The sequence below is a fragment of the Osmerus mordax genome, chromosome 20 (genome assembly GCF_038355195.1).
Source record: "Osmerus mordax isolate fOsmMor3 chromosome 20, fOsmMor3.pri, whole genome shotgun sequence".
Taxonomy (NCBI): domain Eukaryota; kingdom Metazoa; phylum Chordata; class Actinopteri; order Osmeriformes; family Osmeridae; genus Osmerus; species Osmerus mordax.
The window spans coordinates 11208840-11234638 of record NC_090069.1 but is presented as its reverse complement, the minus strand read 5'-3'; the positions used below and the strand labels follow the sequence as shown (position 1 = coordinate 11234638).

Here is a 25799-nt window from a genome sequence, read left to right as displayed (position 1 = left end):
ATTTCAACAATTTAAATCAGTTACCACTAACCAACAAGAGCAGCAAGGCTCTAAGCAAGAGTCATTGTGATCCTTGAGGAAACTAACATGGGGTCCAGCAAACCATTCCTAAGTACCGTTGTACTCCCGGAACATGTGCGTCTTGAGCCTTTTCTTGAAGGTGGGGAGACAGTCAGTGTCTCTGATGGAGGTGGGAGTTGATTCCACCACTGGGGCCCAGACAGGAGAAGAGCTTGTGTTGGGAACGGGCGCTCTTGAGCGGTGGGACCACCAGGCGGTTGTTTGAAGAAGACCGTAGGTGGCGGGTGGGGGTGTAAGGCTGCAGGAGAGACTTGATGTAGTCGGGTGCAGTCCCGTTCACTGCTCGGAAGGTCAGTACCAGGGTCTTGAATCTGATGCGGGCCGTGATTGGTAGCCAGTGGAGAGAGATGAGGAACGGGGTAACATGCGAGCGTCTGGGTAGATTGTAGACCAGGCGGGCCGCCGCGTTCTGAATCCTCTGGAGAGGGCGGGTTGCAGTAGTCCAACTTGGAGAGGACAAGTGCTTGGACTAGCAGCTGGGTGGAGTGCTCAGACAGGTATCTCCTGATCTTCCGGATGTTGTAGAGGGTGAATCTACACGACCGGGAGACTGCAGCAATGTGGGCTGTGAGGGAGAGCTCGTCGTCCATGGTAACCCTGAGGTTCCTGGCAGAGGATGAAGGGGTCACCGTCGCCGATCCCAGGGTGATTGAGAGATCGTGGGAGTTGGAGGGTTTGGCTTCAACAATCAAGTTTAACAGCGACCAGGTGCCAGGGTGTCCTCCAATCAAGGCATGTTTTGAATAAGTTGCCATGAACCTTATCTCTATAAATACACCGTATCTCTATAAAACAGTTGTTCACCTGCTCCACCTCTTTTACTATTCCATTTATCAATCCTGAAATTGATCATCACCATAGTTTCCTAACTTACTTCCTTACTTTCTATGCATAAAGTATTTAAATAAACTAATACCCATGTATCAGAGTAAGCTGTTGCTAGTATACAAATCCTCTTTTACAGGCAGCTAAGTGTTTAAACAGTTTAACATTGACCTGGCCCGATCAGGACCAGACAAACTCTAGTTGGTAGTGTGTCACCACAGCGGGACTTCCCCTTCTCCTTCCCCTCAGACCGGGTTCCAAATCAACAGATTCTGTCCACAAGCTCGTACTTTTTTTCCTACGGTGCGTAGCTACAACTAGGCGGGCTTCCAGGAAATCGCCAACCACGGATGTTGCACTGCTGGCTGGCTTGTGTAGCGGGGTTTGCTCGTTGAAGAACAGAAATACTTAATGTATTATCAAGTATTTAGTAGAAGGGGGCACTACCCTGATATTGAGTTAGGACATCAGGGAAACCTATAGGTTTAATATGTAATAATCTGTAATCTGAAGGAATGAATTTGTTCCAAGTGTAGAGCCAATCTTAACATTAGTGAACAAGCACACATCAAAATAGATTTTACAATGAATTTATTAAAGTAAGGTAAATATGGATAGTATGAACAAGTTAAATTATGAATTTGAAATGAGATTGGTTTCAATGAACAGAATGAAATGGTCTAATTTAAAGACAGAAATTATACAGTCAATGATTACAAATCAAATCATAAACAGAGATTACACCAATGCCATGTCAGGGAGGAAAGAGCGTTAACCATGGTAACGTTTGATCAGGGTTGATCAATGAGGTTGAGGGCGGTTCGCATCCGAGGTCCATTTGAAGATTTGCAGACTGAAAAGCAGACTTTAAAGTACGTGATTTTACAATATTCCTTCACAGTATCAGTGTGCACGTACATTAACAGGGAATGTGATGTTACATTTTCATTTAGTCATTTAGCAGACGCTCTTATCCAGAGCGACTTACAGTAAGTACAGGGACATTCCCCCCGAGGCAAGTAGGGTGAAGTGCCTTGCCCAAGGACACAACATCAGTTGGCATGACCGGGAATCGAACTGGCAACCTTCGGATTACCAGCCCGATTCCCTCACCGCTCAGCCACCTGACTCCCTGAGACAGGGCAGAGAGAGGAGGGTTCTGTCAGGGCAGGTGATCAGAGACAGGGCAGAGAGAGGAGGGTTCTGTCAGGGCAGGTGATCAGAGACAGGGCAGAGAGAGGAGGGTTCTGGCAGGGCAGGTTATCAGAGACAGGGCAGAGAGAGGAGGGTTCTGGCAGGGCAGGTGATCAGAGACAGGGCAGAGAGAGGAGGGTTCTGGCAGGGCAGGGGATCAGAGACAGGACAGAGAGAGGAGGGTTCTGGAAGGGCAGGTGATCAGAGACAGGGCAGAGAGAGGAGGGTTCTGGCAGGGCAGGTGATCAGAGACAGGGCAGAGAGAGGAGGGTTCTGGCAGGGTAGGTGATGTAGGCTGCAGGTGTAGTTTATCAATAAGGCATTGCTTTTACAATCAATGATGATCAAAGATGATGCCCAATTCCCTTTGGATTATTATCACCAGTTTCAATGTTTATTTGCTCTGATTCTATCAAGGAACTGGAAGAGGATTAGTTAGATCTGTAAAATGATTAACGAGCCATGCTGTTGTTGGTCATTTATAATTCTAAATACTGTAATTACAATGACATTGTTGTAATCCTGTAAACTCTATAAACATAGATATTCATACATCCACACAGACACGTCATTCGTTACTGATCCATCAAGGCTTTCTAAGAGTTAGTGAGTTAGTGCTCAGTACAGCTGATGGTGCAGTATGATGGACTGGAGCTTGTTGTAAGAGGAAGTGAGGTAGTGCTCAGTACAGCTGATGGTGCAGTATGATGGAGTGGAGCTTGTTGTAAGAGGAAGTGAGGTAGTGCTCAGTACAGCTGATGGTGCAGTATGATGGAGTGGAGCTTGTTGTAAAGGAAGTGAGGTAGTGCTCAGTACAGCTGATGGTGCAGTATGATGGAGTGGAGCTTGTTGTAAGAGGAAGTGAGGTAGTGCTCAGTACAGCTAATGGAGCAGTATGATGGAGTGGAGCTTGTTGTCTTCTCTGTTGTCTTCTGTTGTCTTATGTCAGTATGAGGTAAATGACTGAGGTACTGAATACATTTTAACTGAGTTGTTTACATCATAGTGGTGTGTTCTTAATGAGGGTATAAAGTTAGTTTTCCTTCCTCTCTTGAGGTAACAGTCTGATAGGGTTGGATTCTAACTGTTGTTTGTTTACAGGTCTACAGGTCTGGCTTCAAAATCCTAATCTGACCCTGAGGAGAGAAGTTCTGACTTGAGAGTTCTTGAGAGGGAGGAGGGGGCACTGCCTTTAAAATGAGTCTCTCTGGAGAGAGAGAGGAAGGGGGCACTGCCTCTAAAATGAGTCTCTCTGGGGAACATGACATGGACACCAAAGCTAAGAGGTAAGATGAGAATCCATACCTGTTCATGACTGTTCTCCATCTCAGAGCTCAGCAGTGATATTATGACATCATCATTAGTCAGAATAAATGAGACTGAAGGTCTGTCTCTGTTGTGTTGAAGCCCAATCCAGGAGAGACCAGCCTCACCTGTACCCAGCTGTGTGTCCATGAAGAGTGACAGGTCTATGGATCTACCTATCGTGTTCAGTGATGGAGGAGGACCTCCTAATGAGGAAGGGTATGTACTGACCTCTGCTGGTGTTCAATGTTATGTGATGAAGGTGACATGATGTGAAGAAGCCGTCTCTACTGGGACTCAATATTCCTATAATATATTTGTCTGATAGTTTATATGTGATTATAGTGATAGTGTTTAAATGTACTTGGGCCCACATGAATCAATGCAACATTACTTATTCCTGTCAGAGCACAACCTGCCAGCCTCAATCCCTACTGTTTATTGTATTTACTGTCTAATTGTTAAGTGTATACAGTTGGTCAGGCCAGACCCATTAATTGCCAACACCTGTTTGTTGGTAATACTGAGCTGTTAAAATGTTTGGAAATAATCCATGAAAGGGGACATGCTGCTCACTGGTAAATAATTTTTTTAAAGTGAAGTAGTAGTATTTATAATCTAAAAGTCCAATGTAGACCTTTGCTTTATCATGTAAAATCTCTACTAAAATACAGGGTTAGAGCTGCTGACTGTAGATACTAAAGTATCCCTCATCACATCCCTACTAAATTACAGGGTTAGAGATGCTGACTGTAGATACTAAAGTATCCCTCATCACATCCCTACTAAAACACAGGGTTAGAGCTGCTGACTGTAGATACTAAAGTATCCCTCATCACATCCCTACTAAAACACAAGGTTAGAGCTGCTGACTGTAGATACTAAAGTAGCCCTCATCACATCCCTATTAAAACACAGGGTTAGAGCTGCTGACTGTAGATACTAAAGTATCCCTCATCATATCCCTACTAAAACACAGGGTTAGAGATGCTGACTGCCAGCCTGGCTGACATACAGACCATGTGGTAAAGGTTCACAGTGAGAGATACAGAGTAACAACAGGTCTGGAAACCTGCCTGTCTGACTCATTCAAGTTGACCAGCAATATTCAAGCCTGGTTCTAAACCCTACTGATGAATGACTACAGCAACACATGGACAGTATGATATATCTGTGGTGTCTACTTTAGTGATTTATGTTTGTAAGACACTTTGTTGTGTTTGTTGACAGGATGAGACAGCAGAGACCAGCCTCACCTGTACCCAGCTGTGTGTCCATGAAGAGTGACAGGTCTATGGATCTACCTATCGTGTTCAGTGATGGAGGAGGACCTTCTAATGAGGAAGGGTATGTACTGACCTCTGCTGGTGTTCAATGTTATGTGATGAAGGTGACATGATGTGAAGAAGCCGTCTGTACTGGGACTCAATATTCCTATATTATAATACATTTGTCTGATAGTTTATATGTGATTATAGTGATAGTGTTTAAATGTACTTGGGCCCACATGAATCAATGCAACGTTACTTATTCCTGTCAGAGCACAACCTGCCAGCCTCAATCCCTACTGTTTATTGTCTTTACTGTCTAATTGTTAAGTGTATACAGTTGGTCAGGCCAGACCCATTAATTGCCAACACCTGTTTGTTGGTAATACTGAGCTGTTAAAATGTTTGGAAATAATCCATGAAAGGGGACATGCTGCTCACTGGTAAAGACATTTTTTTTAAAGTGAAGTAGTAGTATTTATAATCTAAAAGTCCAATGTAGACCTTTGCTTTATCATGTAAAATCTCTACTAAAATACAGGGTTAGAGCTGCTGACTGTAGATACTAAAGTATCCCTCATCACATCCCTACTAAAACACAGGGTTAGAGATGCTGACTATAGATACTAAAGTATCCCTCATCACATCCCTACTAAAACACAGGGTTAGAGATGCTGACTGTAGATACTAAAGTATCCCTCATCACATCCCTACTAAAACACAGGGTTAGAGATGCTGACTGTAGATACTAAAGTATCCCTCATCACATCCCTACTAAAACACAGGGTTAGAGATGCTGACTGTAGATACTAAAGTATCCCTCATCACATCCCTACTAAAACACAGGGTTAGAGATGCTGACTATAGATACTAAAGTATCCCTCATCACATCCCTACTAAAACACAGGGTTAGAGATGCTGACTGTAGATACTAAAGTATCCCTCATCACATCCCTACTAAAACACAGGGTTAGAGATGCTGACTGTAGATACTAAAGTATCCCTCATCACATCCCTACTAAAACACAGGGTTAGAGCTGCTGACTGTAGATACTAAAGTATCCCTCATCACATCCCTACTAAAACACAGGGTTAGAGCTGCTGACTGTAGATACTAAAGTATCCCTCATCACATCCCTACTAAAACACAGGGTTAGAGCTGCTGACTGCCAGCCTAGCTGACATACAGACCATGTGGTAAAGGTTCACAGTGAGAGATAGAGAGTAACAACAGGTCTGGAAACCTGCTTGTCTTACTCATTCAAGTTGACCAGCAATATTCAAGCCTGGTTCTAAACCCTACTGATGAATGACTACAGCAACATATGGACAGTATGATATATCTGTGGTGTCTACTTTAGTGATTTATGTTTGTAAGACACTTTGTTGTGTTTGTTGACAGGATGAGACAGCAGAGACCAGCCTCACCTGTACCCAGCTGTGTGTCCATGAAGAGTGACAGGTCTATGGATCTACCTATCGTGTTCAGTGATGGAGGAGGACCTTCTAATGAGGAAGGGTATGTACTGACCTCTGCTGGTGTTCAATGTTACGTGATGAAGGTGACATGATGTAAAGAAGCCGTCTGTATAATGAAGTATAACGTCATCATTAGATTCAGGATCATCATGTGACATTTCTACTAAACAAAGTCAGAACTCATAGTCTGGCTGATGTTCAGACCATGAGGTAGAGCTACACAGTGAGAGGGAGCTGTTATTTAATGTTATTTCATTAACATGTGGTGTTGGTCTTCTCTTTCTGTATCTATGGTTTAACCTCTAGACCACCATCAGACACATCAACACCTTTGACCTCCTTGTCTTGTTTGATCAGTGAGAAACAGGACCACAACCTACCAGTCCACTGTGCTGCTTTAATGTCGAACTTTACCTGACATTAACACAGAGACACAACCACAACACAACCACAACAAACTACCTTGAAACAAATGCAGTTATGCAAGCCATACCATACTACCATTAGGTCATTCCAATTATTTAATTCAGTCGAGACTAGAGCGAACTCCAGGATAAGCCTGTGAGTTACTTCTCCACCTTAAAAGACTTGACATTTATTGTAAACATGTAATTTTGTTATAATAGCTTTACATACAAATAAGAGAGATCCGTGCAGCTCTAGTGAAGGTTTGACAACAATAACCTCCCTACACACACACACACACACACACACACACACACACACACACACACACACACACACACACACACACACACACACACACACACACACACACAGACAGCATGAGAGTCAGTGTCCAGCCCTGCAGGTACCAGGCCTGGTATGAGCACAGACCGGGTGGGGCTCAGCCCACTTAGACTGGTTGAGACCAGAAGGTCTTAAACTCCTGGGTGGAGGAGTGCTGCAGTGTCTAAAGCAGGCTGCTAGCAAACATGCAGTCCAGTGTGAGGTGGACCCTGATGTCATTCTTCAGTGTCTGGTTGAAACATAACACACTTGTTTACCTGGGGGTGACAGTGCTCCTATCTTTGATGAATGTATTAAAGGAATAGTGCCTTGTAGTGGTATAGAAGATGGTTTACTTGGTAGTGATGGTATCACTCTTATACAGTGTGTCTGTGTGTATGCATGAGTGGATACAGTTCAGTTTACCACTCATGCTTATGTATGATACACTCTTTAGTAGATGATCAGCCATTGCACATGTGGTTCATGTGGTTAAGTAATGTCATCTCTTGTCCTCAGAGATCAACAGGAGAAGTCTGAGTCAGACCAGAGTCACCATGAGGACTTGTCCTCCATATTCACAGTGAGTTTTGTGTTCATCTAAAGTACAAACTTTAGATGAACATATTCATTTTAATCATATTGTTCTACTGTATATAGAGTTCCTGGTTTGTCTGATATCTCCCCTCTCTGTTTCAGGTGCTTGAGGAGACTGTCATCAGGTTTGTGAAGAAAGAGCTGAAGAGGATGAAGAGGATTCTGAGTTCAGATTTCCCAGAAGGCTTAGAGAGTCAGAGGGAGGACCAGGAAGTGGTGGACCCTGAATATCAGAAGCAGGAGAGCAGTGCCAGAGAGGGAGCTCTGAAGATCACACTGCACGTCCTGAGGAACATGAACCACAAGGAGCTGGCTGACACTTTGGAGAAAAGTAAGAGACTCCATATTTAGTCTTAGTTGACCGATTAATAATACATGATGAAGGTTAGATATACAAAGAAAGTTATGAGACTCAGAGTAGCCCAATGTTGTGTAGATCTTCCTATGACTTTGTACTATGTGTGAGTATACTAAGATGTTTCATTATTGTGTACCTGATAAATGATCATAGATTTAAAAAAATATGTTTTGAATTGAATGTAGAGGAAACATTCTCAGTTCATAATCTGTGAATAATCAAAACTACGTTTAACAAAAACACACTTAACATGTGTTGTTTTTTGTTTAGATGAGCGTGCTGAGATTTGTCAACAGAAACTCAAATCTGAACTAAAGAAGAAGTTTGAAACTGTGTTCGAAGGCATAGCCAAACAAGGAAATCCAACTCTTCTCAATAAGATCTACACAGATCTCTACATCACAGAGGGTGAGAGTGGAGAGATCAATAATGAACATGAGGTGAGACAGATTGAGACAGCATCCAGGAAATCAGCAAGAACAGAAACAGCCATCACATGCAACAACATCTTTAAACCCTCAGCTGGACGAGATACACATATCAGAATTGTTCTGACAAAAGGAGTTGCTGGCATCGGAAAAACTGTCTCTGTGCAGAAGTTCATCACGGACTGGGCTGAGGGACTAGCCAATCAGGAAATCCAGTTAATCTTTCCTCTGCCATTTCGAGAGCTGAATTTGTTGGATGGAAAAGAGTTCAGTCTGATGGAACTTGTCCATCACTTCTTCTCAGAAACCAGAGAATCAGGAATCTCCAACTACGACAAGTACAACGTTCTGTTTGTCTTTGACGGTCTGGATGAGTGTCGACTGCCCTTAGCCTTCAAAAAGAACAAGAGCTGGTGTGATGTCACAAAGTCCACCTCAGTGGATGTGCTGCTGACCAACCTGATCAGAGGAAAGCTGCTTCCCTCTGCTCTCATCTGGATCACCACTCGACCTGCAGCAGCCAATCAGATCCCTTCTGAGTGTGTTGACCTGGTGACAGAGGTACGAGGGTTCAATGACCCACAGAAGGATGAGTACATCATGAAGAGATGCAGTGATGATATCCTGGCCAAGAGAATCATCTCACACATCAAGACATCAAGGATCCTCTACATCATGTGCCACATACCAGTCTTCTCTTGGATTACTGTTACAGTCCTTGAACACATGCTGAGAACAGAGAAGAAAGAGAAGATGCCCAAGACCCTGACTGAGATGTACACAACCTTCCTGGTGTTACAGACCAAACAGAGGAAAGTGAAGTATGCTGGGAAAACTGAGACAGATCCACACTGGGATGAAGAGAGCATTAAGAGCATTCTGTCACTGGGAAAACTGGCCTTCCACCAGTTGGACAAAGGCAACCTGATCTTCTATGAGAAAGACCTGACAGATTGTGGCATTGATGTCCGTGATGCCTCAGTGCACTCAGGAGTGTTCACACAGATCTTCAGACAGGATGGTAAAGTCTTCCAGGAGAAGGTGTTCTGCTTTGTCCATCTGAGCTTTCAGGAGTTTCTGGCTGCTGTGTTTGTGTTTCTCTCATTCATCAACAACAAGCAGAATCTGATGTCTGAGACTCCATCAGCTTCCAGTTCCAACAAACTTTTGGTTCTTTTCAAAGAGAAACCAGAAGTCCGATTCTACAAGAGTGCTGTGGACAAGGCCTTGCAGAGTAAGAATGGACAGCTGGACCTTTTCCTCCGCTTCCTCCTGGGCCTCTCAATGGAGTCCAACCAGACTCACTTACGAGGCCTACTGAGTCAGAAAAGTAACAAGACAGAGAGCCATGAGGAAACAGTCAAGTACATCAAGGAGAAGATCAGAGAGGATCCCTCTGCAGAGAGATGCATGAATCTGTTCCACTGCCTGAATGAACTGAACGACCATTCTCTGGTGGAGGAGATCCAACACTACCTGAGCTCAGGAAGTCTCTCCAGTGAGAAGAAGCTCTCATCTACACAGTGGTCAGCTCTGGTCTTTCTGTTGCTGACTTCAGAAGAGAAGATGGACGTGTTTGACCTGAAGATATACTCCAGATCAGAGGAAGGTCTTCTGAGGCTGCTGCCAGTGGTCAAAGACTCCAAAACTGCTCTGTATGTATAAGCCATTTGAAGAATTTAAATAACAATACGACTTGGCACGTATTGTGATGTAATACTTGATTGTTGTATGATTCTATCACACAAACTATGACTCTGATGATGTCTTACATTCTCCTTATGTTATTAGGCTGAATGACTGTAACCTCTCAGCACGGTGCTGTGAAGCGCTGGCCTCAGCTCTTCCCTCCTCAGATCTGACAGAGTTGGACTTGAGTAACAACAACCTGGGGGATTCAGGCATGAAGCTGCTCTCTGCTGGACTGAGGAATCCACTCTGCAAGCTGGAGACACTGAGGTTTGTATTCCTGTTTAATCACACACCACACACTGATCGTAAGTTTGTTGTCTATTAAAGGTACAAGGGATCCGGCCAAAGAATAGTCAGGGCAGTCAAGAGTCATTCAGGTACAGGGCAGCAGGCAGGCTCAGAGTCAGGCCAGGCAGGAAGTCTGTGTGATTGAAACATTAAGTCTGTTCCAGAGGAGAGAAGCTCTTTATGAGAACACCTTGTCCCCCTGTTGGTTTCAGGTGGTTTCAGTAACTCACCACAACACCCATGGGAAATGATTAGACTGATATTCTTTATTTCTACCTCTAGAAGACAGCAGTGTTTGTAATCAATATCATGATTACCTTCTACAGGCTGTCAGGCTGTCACATAACAGAGGAAGGCTGTGCTTCTCTGAGCTCAGCTCTGAATTCAACCTCCTTCCTGAGACAACTGGAGCTAAGTAACAATGATCTGAAAGATGCCGCCATTAAACAGCTCTCTGCTGGACTGGGGAATCCACTCTGCAAACTGGAGACACTGAGGTCTGTTTTATGTTCTACATGAGACATTAGTAAAGATATAATAGAACAATGTATTTGTATGGTGTCAAGAGAGGAACGTATTAAGGGATTTTCTGACATTCTTGATTTCTACCTCTAAAAGGTAGTAGTGTTTGTAGTACTTATCATGATATCCTTCTACAGGCTGTCAGGCTGTCACATCAAAGAAGAAGGCTGTGCTTCTCTGGCCTCAGCACTGAAGTCAAATCCCGTCCTGAGAGAACTGCACCTGAGTAAATGTGACCTACAGATTTTAGACATGAAGGTGCTCTCTTCTCTACAGGAAAATCCACTCTGCAAACTGGAGAGTCTGAGGTCTGTAATCATCATCTAATAGTTTCAATCACACACCACATCGTATTTGCACTCGTTATTCAGAAAATATGGTTGTTAAAAGGTGTAAACTTTATGCAGGAAAGAGATACAATCACTAGTCTTCCATGATGAGGGTTGTATTTATGAAACGTGCAGCACTATATATCAAGGCATTCTTTGTTTATAAATATTTATCATTGTGTATTCGTTTAAAATATATATATATACATATACAGAAGACTTGTATAGTGAACACTAAAATATGCTTCACAGAGTGAGCATACAAGGTTAAATAATTTAATATGTACAAGTATAAATAATGACAAGTAGGTAGTTAAAAACTAAAGTAATCGTGAAATGAAGGGGAAAGGGAGAGACGGCAGGGAGGTTAACAGGTGAACACAAGTTTGAAAAGGTGGGTTGTGAAGTCCTCTATGAATAATGGCAGGGCTGCTGGAATTTGGTTTGGGAAGGTGTGGCAACTGAAAAGGCCCTGTCAGGTCCGGAACTTGGTCCCGGGGTTGAGTGTGGTTGTGGTGGAGGAGGAAGTCGGAGAGGTAGGGAGGGGCCATGTTGTTTGGGCAGAAAAAGTGTTTGTAATCTTTCTTGTCATGATCCTTCTACAGGCTGTCAGACTGTCAGATCACAGAAGAAGGCTGTGCTTCTCTGGGTTCAGCTCTGAAGTCAAACCCCTCCCTTCTAAGAGATCTGAATCTAAGCAACAGTGACCTGACGGATTCAGGCATGAAGCTGCTCTCTGCTGGACTGGGGAATCCACTCTGCAAACTGGAGACACTGAGGTCTGTTTTATGTTCTACAAGAGACGATAGTAAAGATATAATAGAACAATGTATTTGTATGGTGTTTGAGAGGAAAATAATAAGGGATTTTCTGACATTCTTGATTTCTACCTCTAAAAGGTAGTAGTGTTTGTTACATGTTACATTGTTACATTTAGTCATTTAGCAGACGCTCTTATCCAGAGCGACTTACAGTAAGTACAGGGACATTCCCCCCGAGGCAAGTAGGGTGAAGTGCCTTTCCCAAGGACACAACGTCATTTGGCACGGCTGGGAATCGAACTGGCAACCTTCAGATTACGAGCCTGATTCCCTAACCGCTCAGCCAACTGACTCCCCTAGTGTTTGAGAGGAAAATAATAAGGGATTTTCTGACATTCTTGATTTCTACCTCTAAAAGGTAGTAGTGTTTGTAGTACTTATCATGATATCCTTCTACAGGCTGTCAGGCTGTCACATCAAAGAAGAAGGCTGTGCTTCTCTGGCCTCAGCACTGAAGTCAAATCCTGTCCTGAGAGAACTGCACCTGAGTAAATGTGACCTACAGATTTTAGACATGAAGGTGCTCTCTTCTCTACAGGAAAATCCACTCTGCAAACTGGAGAGTCTGAGGTCTGTAATCATCATCTAATAGTTTCAATCACACACCACATCATATTTGCACTCGTTATTCAGAAAATATGGTTGTTAAAAGGTGTAAACTTTATGCAGGAAAGAGATACAATCACTAGTCTTCCATGATGAGGGTTGTATTTATGAAACGTGCAGCACTATATATCAAGGCATTCTTTGTTTATAAATATTTATCATTGTGTATTCGTTTAAAATATATATATATACATATACAGAAGACTTGTATAGTGAACACTAAAATATGCTTCACAGAGTGAGCATACAAGGTTAAATAATTTAATATGTACAAGTATAAATAATGACAAGTAGGTAGTTAAAAACTAAAGTAATCGTGAAATGAAGGGGAAAGGGAGAGACGGCAGGGAGGTTAACAGGTGAACACAAGTTTGAAAAGGTGGGTTGTGAAGTCCTCTATGAATAATGGCAGGGCTGCTGGAATTTGGTTTGGGAAGGTGTGGCAACTGAAAAGGCCCTGTCAGGTCCGGAACTTGGTCCCGGGGTTGAGTGTGGTTGTGGTGGAGGAGGAAGTCGGAGAGGTAGGGAGGGGCCATGTTGTTTGGGCAGAAAAAGTGTTTGTAATCTTTCTTGTCATGATCCTTCTACAGGCTGTCAGACTGTCAGATCACAGAAGAAGGCTGTGCTTCTCTGGGTTCAGCTCTGAAGTCAAACCCCTCCCTTCTAAGAGATCTGAATCTAAGCAACAGTGACCTGACGGATTCAGGCATGAAGCTGCTCTCTGCTGGACTGGGGAATCCACTCTGCAAACTGGAGACACTGAGGTCTGTTTTATGTTCTACAAGAGACGATAGTAAAGATATAATAGAACAATGTATTTGTATGGTGTTTGAGAGGAAAATAATAAGGGATTTTCTGACATTCTTGATTTCTACCTCTAAAAGGTAGTAGTGTTTGTTACATGTTACATTGTTACATTTAGTCATTTAGCAGACGCTCTTATCCAGAGCGACTTACAGTAAGTACAGGGACATTCCCCCCGAGGCAAGTAGGGTGAAGTGCCTTTCCCAAGGACACAACGTCATTTGGCACGGCTGGGAATCGAACTGGCAACCTTCAGATTACGAGCCTGATTCCCTAACCGCTCAGCCAACTGACTCCCCTAGTGTTTGAGAGGAAAATAATAAGGGATTTTCTGACATTCTTGATTTCTACCTCTAAAAGGTAGTAGTGTTTGTAGTACTTATCATGATATCCTTCTACAGGCTGTCAGGCTGTTACATCAAAGAAGAAGGCTGTGCTTCTCTGGCCTCAGCACTGAAGTCAAATCCCGTCCTGAGAGAACTGCACCTGAGTAAATGTGACCTACAGATTTTAGACATGAAGGTGCTCTCTTCTCTACAGGAAAATCCACTCTGCAAACTGGAGAGTCTGAGGTCTGTAATCATCATCTAATAGTTTCAATCACACACCACATCGTATATGCACTCGTTATTCAGAAAATATGGTTGTTAAAAGGTGTAAACTTTATGCAGGAAAGAGATACAATCACTAGTCTTCCATGATGAGGGTTGTATTTATGAAACGTGCAGCACTATATATCAAAGCATTCTTTGTTTATAAATATTTATCATTGGGTATTATTAAAAAAATAATAATACATATACAGAAGACGTGTATAGTGAACACTAAAATATGCTTCACAGAGTGAGCATACAGGGTTAAATAATTTAATATGTACAAGTATAAATAATGACAAGTAGGTAGTTAAAAACAAAAGTAATCGTGAAATGAAGGGGAAAGGGAGAGACGGCACGGAGGTTAACAGGTGAACACAAGTTTGAAAAGGTGGGTTTTGAATCCTCTATGAATAATGGCAGGGCTGCTGGAATTTGGTTTGGGAAGGTGTGGCAACTGAAAAGGCCCTGTCAGGTCCGGAGCTTGGTCCCGGGGTTGAGTGTGGTTGTGGTGGAGGAGGAAGTTGGAGAGGTAGGGAGGGGCCATGTTGTTTTGGCAGAAAAAGTGTTTGTAATCTTTCTTGTCATGATCCTTCTACAGGCTGTCAGACTGTCAGATCACAGAAGAAGGCTGTGCTTCTCTGGGTTCAGCTCTGAAGTCAAACCCCTCCCTTCTGAGAGATCTGAATCTAAGCAACAGTGATCTGACGGATTCAGGCATGAAGCTGCTCTCTGCTGGACTGGGGAATCCACTCTGCAAACTGGAGACACTGAGGTCTGTATTTATGTTGTATATGAGACAATAGTAAAGATATAATAGAACAATGTATTTGTATGGTGTTTTGAGAGGAAAATAATAAGGGATTTTCTGACATTCTTGATTTCTACCTCTAAAAGGTAGTAGTGTTTGTAGTACTTATCATGATATCCTTCTACAGGCTGTCAGGCTGTCACATCAAAGAAGAAGGCTGTGCTTCTCTGGCCTCAGCACTGAAGTCAAATCCCGTCCTGAGAGAACTGCACCTGAGTAAATGTGACCTACAGATTTTAGACATGAAGGTGCTCTCTTCTCTACAGGAAAATCCACTCTGCAAACTGGAGAGTCTGAGGTCTGTAATCATCATCTAATAGTTTCAATCACACACCACATCATATTTGCACTCGTTATTCAGAAAATATGGTTGTTAAAAGGTGTAAACTTTATGCAGGAAAGAGATACAATCACTAGTCTTCCATGATGAGGGTTGTATTTATGAAACGTGCAGCACTATATATCAAGGCATTCTTTGTTTATAAATATTTATCATTGTGTATTCGTTTAAAATATATATATATACATATACAGAAGACTTGTATAGTGAACACTAAAATATGCTTCACAGAGTGAGCATACAAGGTTAAATAATTTAATATGTACAAGTATAAATAATGACAAGTAGGTAGTTAAAAACTAAAGTAATCGTGAAATGAAGGGGAAAGGGAGAGACGGCAGGGAGGTTAACAGGTGAACACAAGTTTGAAAAGGTGGGTTGTGAAGTCCTCTATGAATAATGGCAGGGCTGCTGGAATTTGGTTTGGGAAGGTGTGGCAACTGAAAAGGCCCTGTCAGGTCCGGAGCTTGGTCCCGGGGTTGAGTGTGGTTGTGGTGGAGGAGGAAGTTGGAGAGGTAGGGAGGGGCTATGTTGTTTGGGCAGAAAAAGTGTTCGTAATCTTTCTTGTCATGATATCCTTCTACAGGCTGTCAGACTGTCAGATCACAGAAGAAGGCTGTGCTTCTCTGGGTTCAGCTCTGAAGTCAAACCCCTCCCTTCTGAGAGATCTGGATCTAAGCAACAGTGACCTGACGGATTCAGGCATGAAGCTGCTCTCTGCTGTACTGGAGGATCAACTCTGCAAACTGGAGACACTGAGGTCTGTAATCATGTTCAAGGGACAAGTAATAGTTACACATTCAATCACAATTGCATGTTTGATTTAGATAATGTGGTTGCTTATTAGTTACATTGAAACTGCATGTCAGGAATGAGATACAACCATCATCATTTTTGTTGGAGAGATATTGTTCCTTTGACAAATGAAATATCTAGCATTATATCAACTCTTAAGAGTTTAACACAGTGACACAGTACACAATGACCGTTCGCTAGACAGCTCCATCTATTTTCCTAGACAGAACCGGAGATCCGGTAACATCAGCACTTCCCAGCTGATGCACACTGAAACCCACAAAATTATAGACAACACACCATTTTATAGTACATTGTTCTCAAGAGTCATTGGTCCATCCCACAATCACAGGACAGACACACAGCTGTCCCATGGCCCTTCAGACATTGGCTCACTGCACATCAAAGACTTCCATCCTTCAGTACGATCAGTCTAACCAATAATATGGCGTCGTCCTGGATACAAGGCAGAGGTCACATCTGTAGTAAATTAACACAAGGTGGTTGGATGGGCCGTAAAAATAGAGTAGAAATATAAAGACAGATACCAAAATGATGTACGGTAAATACAACATTATTTACAGTAAATACAGACTAAATTACAGTAAATATAAAAATGTACAGTATTACAAAAACCTTGCAGTAAGATATGAGCCGAAGATGCATCAGGCCGTGTTAGGTAGCGTCAAGGAAGAAGAAGCTGTGCTTAGGACTATGGACTCGACACAGCAACCTGAGGAATATTTATATCAAAAATCCGATCTGCCAAGTGCAGAATCGCCAGTTAGAAATGCAGAAGATACGCTGCAGTCTGCCCTTAACCTTGGCAGTGACAGCAGGGTACCTGATGGTGATGGAGGAGGTGAAGATAGACTCAATGATGGCTGTGTAGAAGTGCACCACCCTTGTCTTTGGCAGGTTGAACTTCTTCAGCTGCCACAGGAAGTACATCCTCTGTTGAGCTTTCTTGGTGAGGGAGATGATGTTCAGCTCTCACTTGAGGTCCTGGGAGATGATAGTGCCCAGGAAGCTGAAGGACTCTACAGTGGGGATAGGGTTGAGGAGTCACACAGGGTGATGGTGCTGAGTGGGACCAGGCTATTTCTGAAATCCACAACCAACTCCACTGTCTTCAGAGGGTTGAGCTCCAAGTAGTTCAGGCTGCACCAGTTCATCAGATGGTCAACTTCTCACCTGTAGGTGGACTCATCCTCACCAGAGACGAGTCCCATAATAGAGTTCAATAATTCCATGAGGAGTACTGTGTATGTGGTCACTACTATCTGAACCAGTATCACGAGGAGTAGTGTGTATGTGGTCACTACTGTCTGAACCAGTATCATGAGTGGTGGTGTGTATGTGGTCACTACTGTCTGAACCAGTACTCCATGAGGAGTGGTGTGTATGTGGTCACTACTGTCTGAACCAGTATCATGAGGAGTACTGTGTATGTGGTCACTACTGTCTGAACCAGTATCATGAGGAGTACTGTGTATGTGGTCACTACTGTCTGAACCAGTATCATGAGGAGTACTGTGTATGTGGTCACTACTGTCTGAACCAGTATCATGAGGAGTACTGTGTACTGTGTAGGGAGTCAGGTGGCTGAGCGGTTAGGGAATCAGGCTGGTAATCCGAAGGTTGCCAGTTCAATACCCGGCCGTGCAAAAAGACATTGTGTCCTTGGGCAAGTCACTTAACCCTACTTGCCTCAGGGGAATGCCCTGTACTTACTGTAAGTCGCTCTGGATAAAAGCGTCTGATAAATGACTAAATGTAAATGTACTGTCTGAACCAGTATCATGAGGAGTACTGTGTATGTGGTCACTACTGTCTGAACCAGTATCATGAGGAGTACTGTGTATGTGGTCACTACTGTCTGAACCAGTATCATGAGGAGTACTGTGTATGTGGTCACTATTGTCTGAACCAGTACTCCATGAGGAGTACTGTGTATGTGGTCACTACTGTCTGAACCAGTGCTCCATGATGAGTGGTGTGTATGTGGGCACTGCTGTGTTAGAACCATTCCACAACATACCAAAGCATGTATTGTGTTACTGTATCTCATTTGTGAATTAATCGTTTCAGTTTCATGTCACAATAACGCATTTCAGATAACAATTCCTGAACATGATCATATATTCATTTATAGTTTGATTGTGTCAGTACAACAGTGCCATAGATCTTATCTATATATAGCACTGATCATGAAACCTAGTGTTGATACTTGTACCAAGGGAATTGTAGCTATGTGTGATCTGATTGGCTCAGACACAAGACACAAGACAGTCTAGAACAAAAGATTCACTGATATTCTATATTTCACATGATATGATTTAGAAGTACCTCAGGGTGACCACATAGTGTCTCAGTATACGATAGACAGGATAGTTTTCTGGAATATTCCACAGGTAGAATCCAGCCCAGTGAAATCAGCTTCTCAGGCAGGTTAATATTTCACATTGGTTACTGACTATGGTGTCATTGTGTTCAAATCAAATGTTATTTGTATAGCCCTTTTTACAAACAATGTCGCAGAGGGCATAACTATGGTGGCCGACATGTGCAAACGCCGTGCAATTTAAGAAAAAACATGCAAATTGACAAAACACAAGCAAATTAAGAAAACATCTTCATTAATTTAGTATCATGAGGAAATTACAAAGCAGCAGCCTTATCTGCCGGGGGGGGGGGGGGGGGGTGTGTGTGTAGACTGCACTCATGACCACCGCAGTGAACTCCCGAGGTAGATGGAAGCGTCTGATTTTACAGTTAATAGCTCAAGGACAGGAGAGCAGTGAGATGCTAGTACCGCTACATCCGTGGCCCATAGAAAGTTAACCTGAACGTTAGCGAGTAGGATGGTTGGAAAAGCAGGTTAGAAGCTCCGTTTCCGAGTTCGGACGAGGACTCCAGCACGTCGGCCTTGTTTCTTCTTCCTCCGTCTCGCAGGTAAACAGAGCGGCGGAACAACATAGAGCCCGCTGCATTCCGAGCTCGTACTCCAGAAAGTGGAATTAAAGTTTGTTAAATAATCCTTGCTAAGTGACAACCTAATATCCAGAAGTGTTTGCTGGTCGTACTGAATGCAAAATACAAAATTGACAAAACAACTTACAAACACTAACAAGACAAACAAAATGTTAGGTAATAATAGCGTAGCTCTCGTCAGTGTGGCGATACTGCAGGTGCACCGGAACACATTCCTATATAGTTTATATACAGTTTTATATAGTACCTAACATCTGGTCATTTCTATACAACAATCAGGACACGTCCGTCAAACACAATTCAGTGACAGCTGAAACAACAGCCTCAGAACCTGATGTCCCAGAGCTCCTTCCCCCAGGTGATGAGGATTCTCCTGCAACAAGTCAGGGTGTCATAAAACATAAAAATGACCCAAAAATCACCCAGACTTCATGTCTCCAGATGACCCCCCCCTGGTCAAACTAATCTCCATTGTATCAACAATCTTAGAAAGCAGGCCATATAATATGATACACCCATCCTCCAGGGTTTACTGTCCCACAGTGGTCAGTCTTCGGTCAAACAGACATACCTCTAAATCCTTCACCCCCTCTCTTGACCTAACTGGTCTCAGAACATTACAACAATAAACAAAGGAGCTTACAGTTTAACCACTATAAAAACATTAATTGTACATACATAAGCCCAAAATGTATTTAACAAGGTGAAACTCTCAGGAAAACTCAGTTAAAAAATTTAAGAAAGCCTGGGAGGAGCCATTCAGTGAGAGTTCCACTTCTTCAGAGGTGGTTAGTGACAAAGAGAGGTGCAGACCACAAGCAAAGCATGATCTTGCATCAAGAAGAAATGAAAATAAAATGTGCAAAAGGATGTTGAACACAGATAAGTTCCAACTCAGTGCTCTTGATGTAACCCTAAACACCTAGACAGTGCCAGCCTCCCTGATTGCAATGGCGGAACCAGACTTTTATATAAGGTGTGGCCAGGGCTACTTCAGGGGGTCCACAGACCAATTAAAATTCACTTAAGCCTGAGTTCTTCAGTATGGTCCACTAGGGTTACTTTAATCAAATTCTACATTTACTATGAATAGACTGTGTCTCTACATCTGAATTGCAACTCTTTTCTTTCTTACACACACTGTACTGTACTCACAAACTGGAGAGACTTTGGTCACTCTGTTTTCATGAATATATAATCTGGGTCTAACCAGGTTAGAGGTTAGATCCTTTGATGAATCGTTTACATTAAAACATAACTATTAGTGTACACTCACACAAAAAATGCCACAGCCATCAAAACAAGAACATGAATCAAGAACCAACATTTTAAAGTGAGGCTTAATCGGAAAAAACCTTTGTGTAGGCTTACATGTGTGGCCTACAAACACAAGCTAAACTTGGCATGTGACTGACTGCCTAGTATGCTCTGACCTGGTGCCTCGGGGAGAGAGCTGCTCTGAGGTCTTGGGGTGGTGCAAGGACTAGGGTCTATTTCCACCTGATCCTGTTTACTCAGCTTTTTGAAGAAGTCTGCTATCTCATCCCTTCTTTTAATGTTTGAAGTGAACCCTAAGCAAAAATAACATGTAGGCCTACACATCCAATTACCCACATTTGAGTCCAATCTCAATCTTAAACATATCCCCATTATTATCTTCAATCAACTACCAGGCTTTAAGTTACTAGATCATGGCCTACTCTGAAATACGCTTCAAACAGGCATTATACAATAGCAAACAGGGTAGCTATCTGACTGCAGTGTTAATCTTTTGTAACGTTAATAGATTGATAAGGCATCTCATCACGGAATCTTAGCAGTTAAAGTTACAAAAATAGTGTAGCGACTGTCAAGAATATTAATCTATCAAGCATTGCAGTCAGTCGGTGAACAAGTTTAAGAAAGCTTTATTGCTTGCGGCCGGCCCACAAGGAGACAAAAACATCACACGCCATTGTGCTACAAAGTTTGTCTGCTAGCATGTTGCGCTAGCTACCTATTTAAGCAGCCCCGCTCTTTACAGTCATTGGTTAAGACAAAGGCATGCAAATGTCCCATGGCTCTTCTTCATTGGCTCCTTGCATAGACCCGGCACGCGTGTGTGCGTGCGTGTTTACGTGTGTGCGTGTTTATGACATCAACCCTGATTGAAACACAACAACAGGATCTCCGGTCCTGGGGTCGTAAACTCTTTCACATAGGTGTCAACAAATGGTCACCAGACCTTGCGTCTCCACCTATAGTCCTTGTCACAAAGTATCTCCTTAAAACAACCAAACCAACCCCCTTTTTCTAAGTCCTCAGCTCCAAGATAAGGGTCCTGTATGTTTACCCAGAGTTCAGATTTGGGGTTAGGCCTCTCTTTGCACCCAAGGAATACTGAACACAGAATCATTCTTATACAGGATAAATGTGTTACATCTTCAATTTTTCAAATTTTTTAAATGTTAGGCTGTTAGTTGGTTGTTTACCAGTAGTGTTCGCGGGGTCCGACATGCCAATCAACCTGCTGTCTGCCAATCACAGGAATGCTCAGAATGTTCGGATGCCGTGCATCCTGGTGGTTAGCGAAGGCATAGACATATATACATGTATTATATATCTATGGGCGAAGGGGCATGGAGGGGGGTTGGGCAGGGGGGATGGAGCATTTGAAGTTAAGACCAGGTTTAGCGTCTGTTCTTTCTGTTACGTCTGGGTTTCACAAGAGACGGTCACTATTGTTTTGTGGCCTACCTTTCTTTTCTTTAGCGTGGGCTAGGGCCAAACAGCTGTTTGCCTTACTAGTAGCCTGTGTACCATGTGGTTAATAAACGTCAATTCGGGAACTTCATCTCATGCCTGGACGATTGTTCCTTTATGACCTAGTCAGGTCATTACAATAGCTTTCAAATGGCTAAATGATACTGTTGTTGTTTTAAAAGTGTGCTATATAAATGAAAATGAAAAATACGAAATTGAATCAACTACACCACAGTATGACAACTGCGCTGCACTGTTAGCTATAAGTGCTCAGTGCTAAACAAAAACAGAGACACTTCTCTTATCTGAATCTGTTATGGAACCAAATTGCCAATATGCATCTTTTTCTATGGCTCTGCGGCCCAGCAACTCAACTTTCATAACATTTTGTTTAGGAAGCCTCAACCCCAATGCTAAACCTTAAAGATCTTGTAAAGTGGAATTAAAAACGAGTTTCAAGTTCACCACACCACAGAATAATGTGTTATTAGAGGGCTTAACACACACCCATAGATTTCCCCCTCAACCAACCTAAACCCTCAAGAAAGACAAGGAAAAACTCTCAGGAAAACCCATAGTTAAAACATTTAAGAAAGCTTGGGAGGAACAATTCAGTGAGAGTTCCACTTCTCCAGAGGTGGTTGGTGACAAAGAGAGGTGGAGACCATAAGCAAAGCACAATAATGCATCAAGAGTAGAGATGGAAATAAAATGTGCAAAGGGATGATGAACACAGATAATCAGAGTTTCAACTCAGTGCTCTTGATGTAACCCTAAACACCTAGACAGTGCCAGCCTCCCTGATTGAAACATGAAGTCTGTTCCAGAGGAGAGAAGCTCTATATGAGAACACCTTTTCCCCCTGTTGTTTTCAGCTTGCAACAGTAACTCACCACAACACCCATGGGAAATGATCAGACTGATATTCTTTATTTCTACCTCTAGAAGATAGTGTATGTAATCCATATCATGATAACCTTCTACAGGCTGTCAGGCTGTCACATCACAGAGGAAGGCTGTGCTTCTCTGAGCTCAGTTCTGAAGTCAACCTCCTTCCTGAGACAACTGGAGCTAAGTAACAATGATCTGAAGGATGCCGGCATGAAGCTGCTCTCTGCTGGACTGGGGAATCCACTCTGCAAGCTGGAGACACTGAGGTCTGTATTCATGTTCAACATGACACAACTAAAGTTGTAATCTCACACCATGCACTGAACCACACACTGGTCGTATGTTTGTGGTCTATTAAAGGTACAAGGGGGCCGGCCAATGAATAGTCAGGGCAAGGGTCATAATCCACAAGGCAGAGTCATTCAGGTACAGGGCAGCAGGCAGGTTCAGAGTGAGGCCAGGCAGGAGGTCAGGACCAGGTGACAGTGTTGTGGTCAAGACCACCTAAACCAAAACCAAGTCATGACCAAAACCAGAGTGTATCAAGACCGAGACTTTGAGGGGTCGAAACCGGGTCAAGACTAAGACCAAGACTGAGCGATACCGAGTCAAGTCCAAGACCAAGGCAGGGTGAGACCGGGTCAAGACCAGACCACTCAAAACACACAAGCAGTAGGGTTTGACTAGGTAAAAAGTTACATTTGATCTGTAACTGTGTATTTGAACAAAAAATTTGCACTCTTAAAGTAGTGCAGTGTCCTTGGCCAGGCAATGCAGCTTTTAAAATATTATTGTAATATTGTTTTATTTTCTTAGAGGCACATCAGTACTCGGTCTCTGCTTTCACATCTCTCTCTGAAGGAAGGAGCGCGGTACCACAGCGTTTAACTTACGTAACATTAAGTTGGGAGACAGCTGAGCTGACATGAGTTAACGTTGATGTAACATAACTTTATATTCATCATTTGCTACATAGCTTTATGTGGCCTGGCTCGTTATCACAAACAAAATCTGGCAAGCAACTGAAACTAACGCCCTGAAACATACAGCATGTTACATAGCTAATATTTCCTAAATCTCTTTGTGTAATGGGGGAAGAGATTTCTGAAGAGTTTTGGTACAGAGACAGATTGCAAACGTTTTTTTAGGTTTTCTTTCTAAATGCCGGTAAAGGTTTTATGTAGGCCTAGTCCCAGCCTCACCAGTGAGCGTCTCATAATTACAACGTGTGTTTTCTTTTGGACGTTATTGTAAACTCTTTGTGGTTCAGGTAACCAAATGTAATTATAGCTGATTTGGCCAACATCTTCAGACAGGCACTAATTCTCCTATCTTCCTCATTCCCTTTTGAGGTGCAAATTGGGGTGATGGGTAATTTCAAATTAGAAAGGAGTTAAATTATTGGATGCATTTGAAGCGTGATGTTTTACACCCAATAACAGTTATGATATTAACAAATAAATTAAACAATGCACAGGCAATTTAGTGATATTCCCCCAGTTGTGACACCGGTCTCGAGTACTACAAGACTGCCAGGGGAACTAAAAGAGGTTGAAAAGACTAAAGGAGGTAGAGAAAAACATGGTACAAAATCAGTGCTGGAGCCATAGAACCTGACCCCGGGAAAATCAGAGCTATCACAGACATGCCCATCCCACAGAATACAGCAGATGTTAGCCATTTCTTGGGAATGGTCACATACGTTGCAAAGTTTATCCCTAAATTTTCAGACACCACCAAACCGCTCAGAGACTTGCTATCAAAGAACAATGAGTGGTCTTGGGGCCACATGCAACAGACATCATTTGAAAACCTCAAAAAGGAGCTGGCATCACAGAGAGTGTTGGCTCAGTACAGACCACTAGCCAAAACAAAAGTGTCTGCAGACGCATCATCCTTTGGCCTGGGTGCTGTCCTTATGCAGAGACACATGGAGTGGCGTCCAATCGCATACATTTCTCGAAGTCTCTCTGAAACAGAGCAACGTTATGCCCAGGTTGAAAAGGAGGCGTTAGCCGTCACCTGGGCATGTGAAAGGTTGAGTACATACCTCCTAGGCCTATCATTCACGATCGAGACAGACCATAAACCACTACTGGCCCTGTTGAGGACAAAAGCATTGGATGATCTACCTCCCAGAGTGCAGCGATTCCGCCTCAGACTGCTGAGGTTCACATACAAGATAACTTACGTGCCAGGGAAGGCGCTCATCACAGCTGATGCACTCTCCAGGGCTCCTGTGAGACGCCCACTGACCGAAGAAGAGGTACAGCTAGAAGGGGAAGTGCAGATATTTATCAATATGATATGTGAAAACTTACCTGCATCCTAGGGTAAACTTCAACAGATAGCAGAGCACCAACAGCAGGATTCTGTCTGCAGCCAGCTGATGTCACAGTGCAAGAGAGGGTGGCCACGGCAAGAAGAGCTGCCCCAGCAACTGAAGCCCTATTGGGTCCACCACAGTGAGCTACACATGAATGGTGACCTTCTGATGGAAGGCCAGCGGATTTTTATACCAGAGACATTACAGAAGGAAATGCTGGCCAGACTACCTGAGGGACATATGGGGACAACCAAATGCAGACTGAGGGCCCAACAGTCAGTTTATGGCAGGGATTGGGCGTGCAAATCACAAGAGTGGTGGCCCAGTGTGAGGTATGTGCTAAAAATCAACCACTTCACCCAGAACCAATGATAGCCTTAGAGCTGCCACAGCGGCCCTGGCAGAAAGTAGGAGCTGATATGTTTTACTGGGAAAATGACTCTTATTGTTAGTAGACTACTACTCTCGATACATTGAAGTAATAAAACCCCCAATAACCACATCAGCAGGAGTTATCAATGGCTTTAAATCAATGTTTGCTAGACATGGGGTTCCGGAAGTACTGATAACTGATAATGGCCCTCAGTTTTCTTCAAGCTCTTTCTCCTCATTTGCCAAGGACTACGACTTCAGACATGTGACCAGCAGCTCATACTTTGCACAGAGCAATAGAGAGGCAGAGAGCTGTGAAAACCGTCAAGGGCCTATTGAGGAAAAATGCTGACCCATACAGGGCCCTGTTGGCTTACAAAGTCACACCGCTGCATCAGGGACCATCGCCAGCAGAACTCCTGATGAGCAGGAGACTGCGCTCACCATTGCCAGTCTCACCTGTTCAACTCAAACCTCAATGGCCAAACAGGAAGGCCTTTTCAGACAAGGACAAACAGCTGAAACACACACAGACAGTTAACTTTAACCACAGACACAGAGCTACTGTGAGACATGGGGCCCTGTTTTAACGATCTGAAATGCAAGTAT

At 43.1% G+C, this 25799-nt stretch overlaps 1 protein-coding gene across 15 annotated transcripts in view; it reads left to right on the top strand.

Moving 5' to 3' along the window:
* Nucleotides 1–599: 599 nt before the first annotated feature.
* The window catches only part of LOC136964280 (NLR family CARD domain-containing protein 3-like), a 42784-nt gene continuing 17584 nt past the window's right edge, over nt 600–25799 (top strand). Inside the window, exons 1-19 of one of the 15 annotated variants that reach the window (XM_067258322.1) lie at nt 600–813; nt 3202–3386; nt 3508–3624; nt 4636–4752; nt 6076–6192; nt 7401–7464; nt 7581–7809; nt 8107–9919; nt 10056–10223; nt 10571–10741; nt 10904–11074; nt 11701–11874; nt 12316–12486; nt 13113–13286; nt 13728–13898; nt 14521–14694; nt 14858–15028; nt 15657–15830; nt 22588–22758. In XM_067258322.1, coding sequence (XP_067114423.1) covers nt 3298–3386; nt 3508–3624; nt 4636–4752; nt 6076–6192; nt 7401–7464; nt 7581–7809; nt 8107–9919; nt 10056–10223; nt 10571–10741; nt 10904–11074; nt 11701–11874; nt 12316–12486; nt 13113–13286; nt 13728–13898; nt 14521–14694; nt 14858–15028; nt 15657–15830; nt 22588–22758 — 4436 coding nt within the window. In that variant the 5' untranslated portion in view covers nt 600–813; nt 3202–3297. Of the gene's footprint in view, nt 814–2964; nt 3387–3507; nt 3625–4635; nt 4753–6075; nt 6193–7400; nt 7465–7580; nt 7810–8106; nt 9920–10055; nt 10224–10570; nt 10742–10903; nt 11075–11700; nt 11875–12315; nt 12487–13112; nt 13287–13727; nt 13899–14520; nt 14695–14857; nt 15029–15656; nt 15831–22587; nt 22759–24839; nt 25419–25799 lie in introns of those variants that run through there. The other 14 variants (XM_067258334.1, XM_067258326.1, XM_067258325.1 and 11 more) reach the window with 14 other exon arrangements.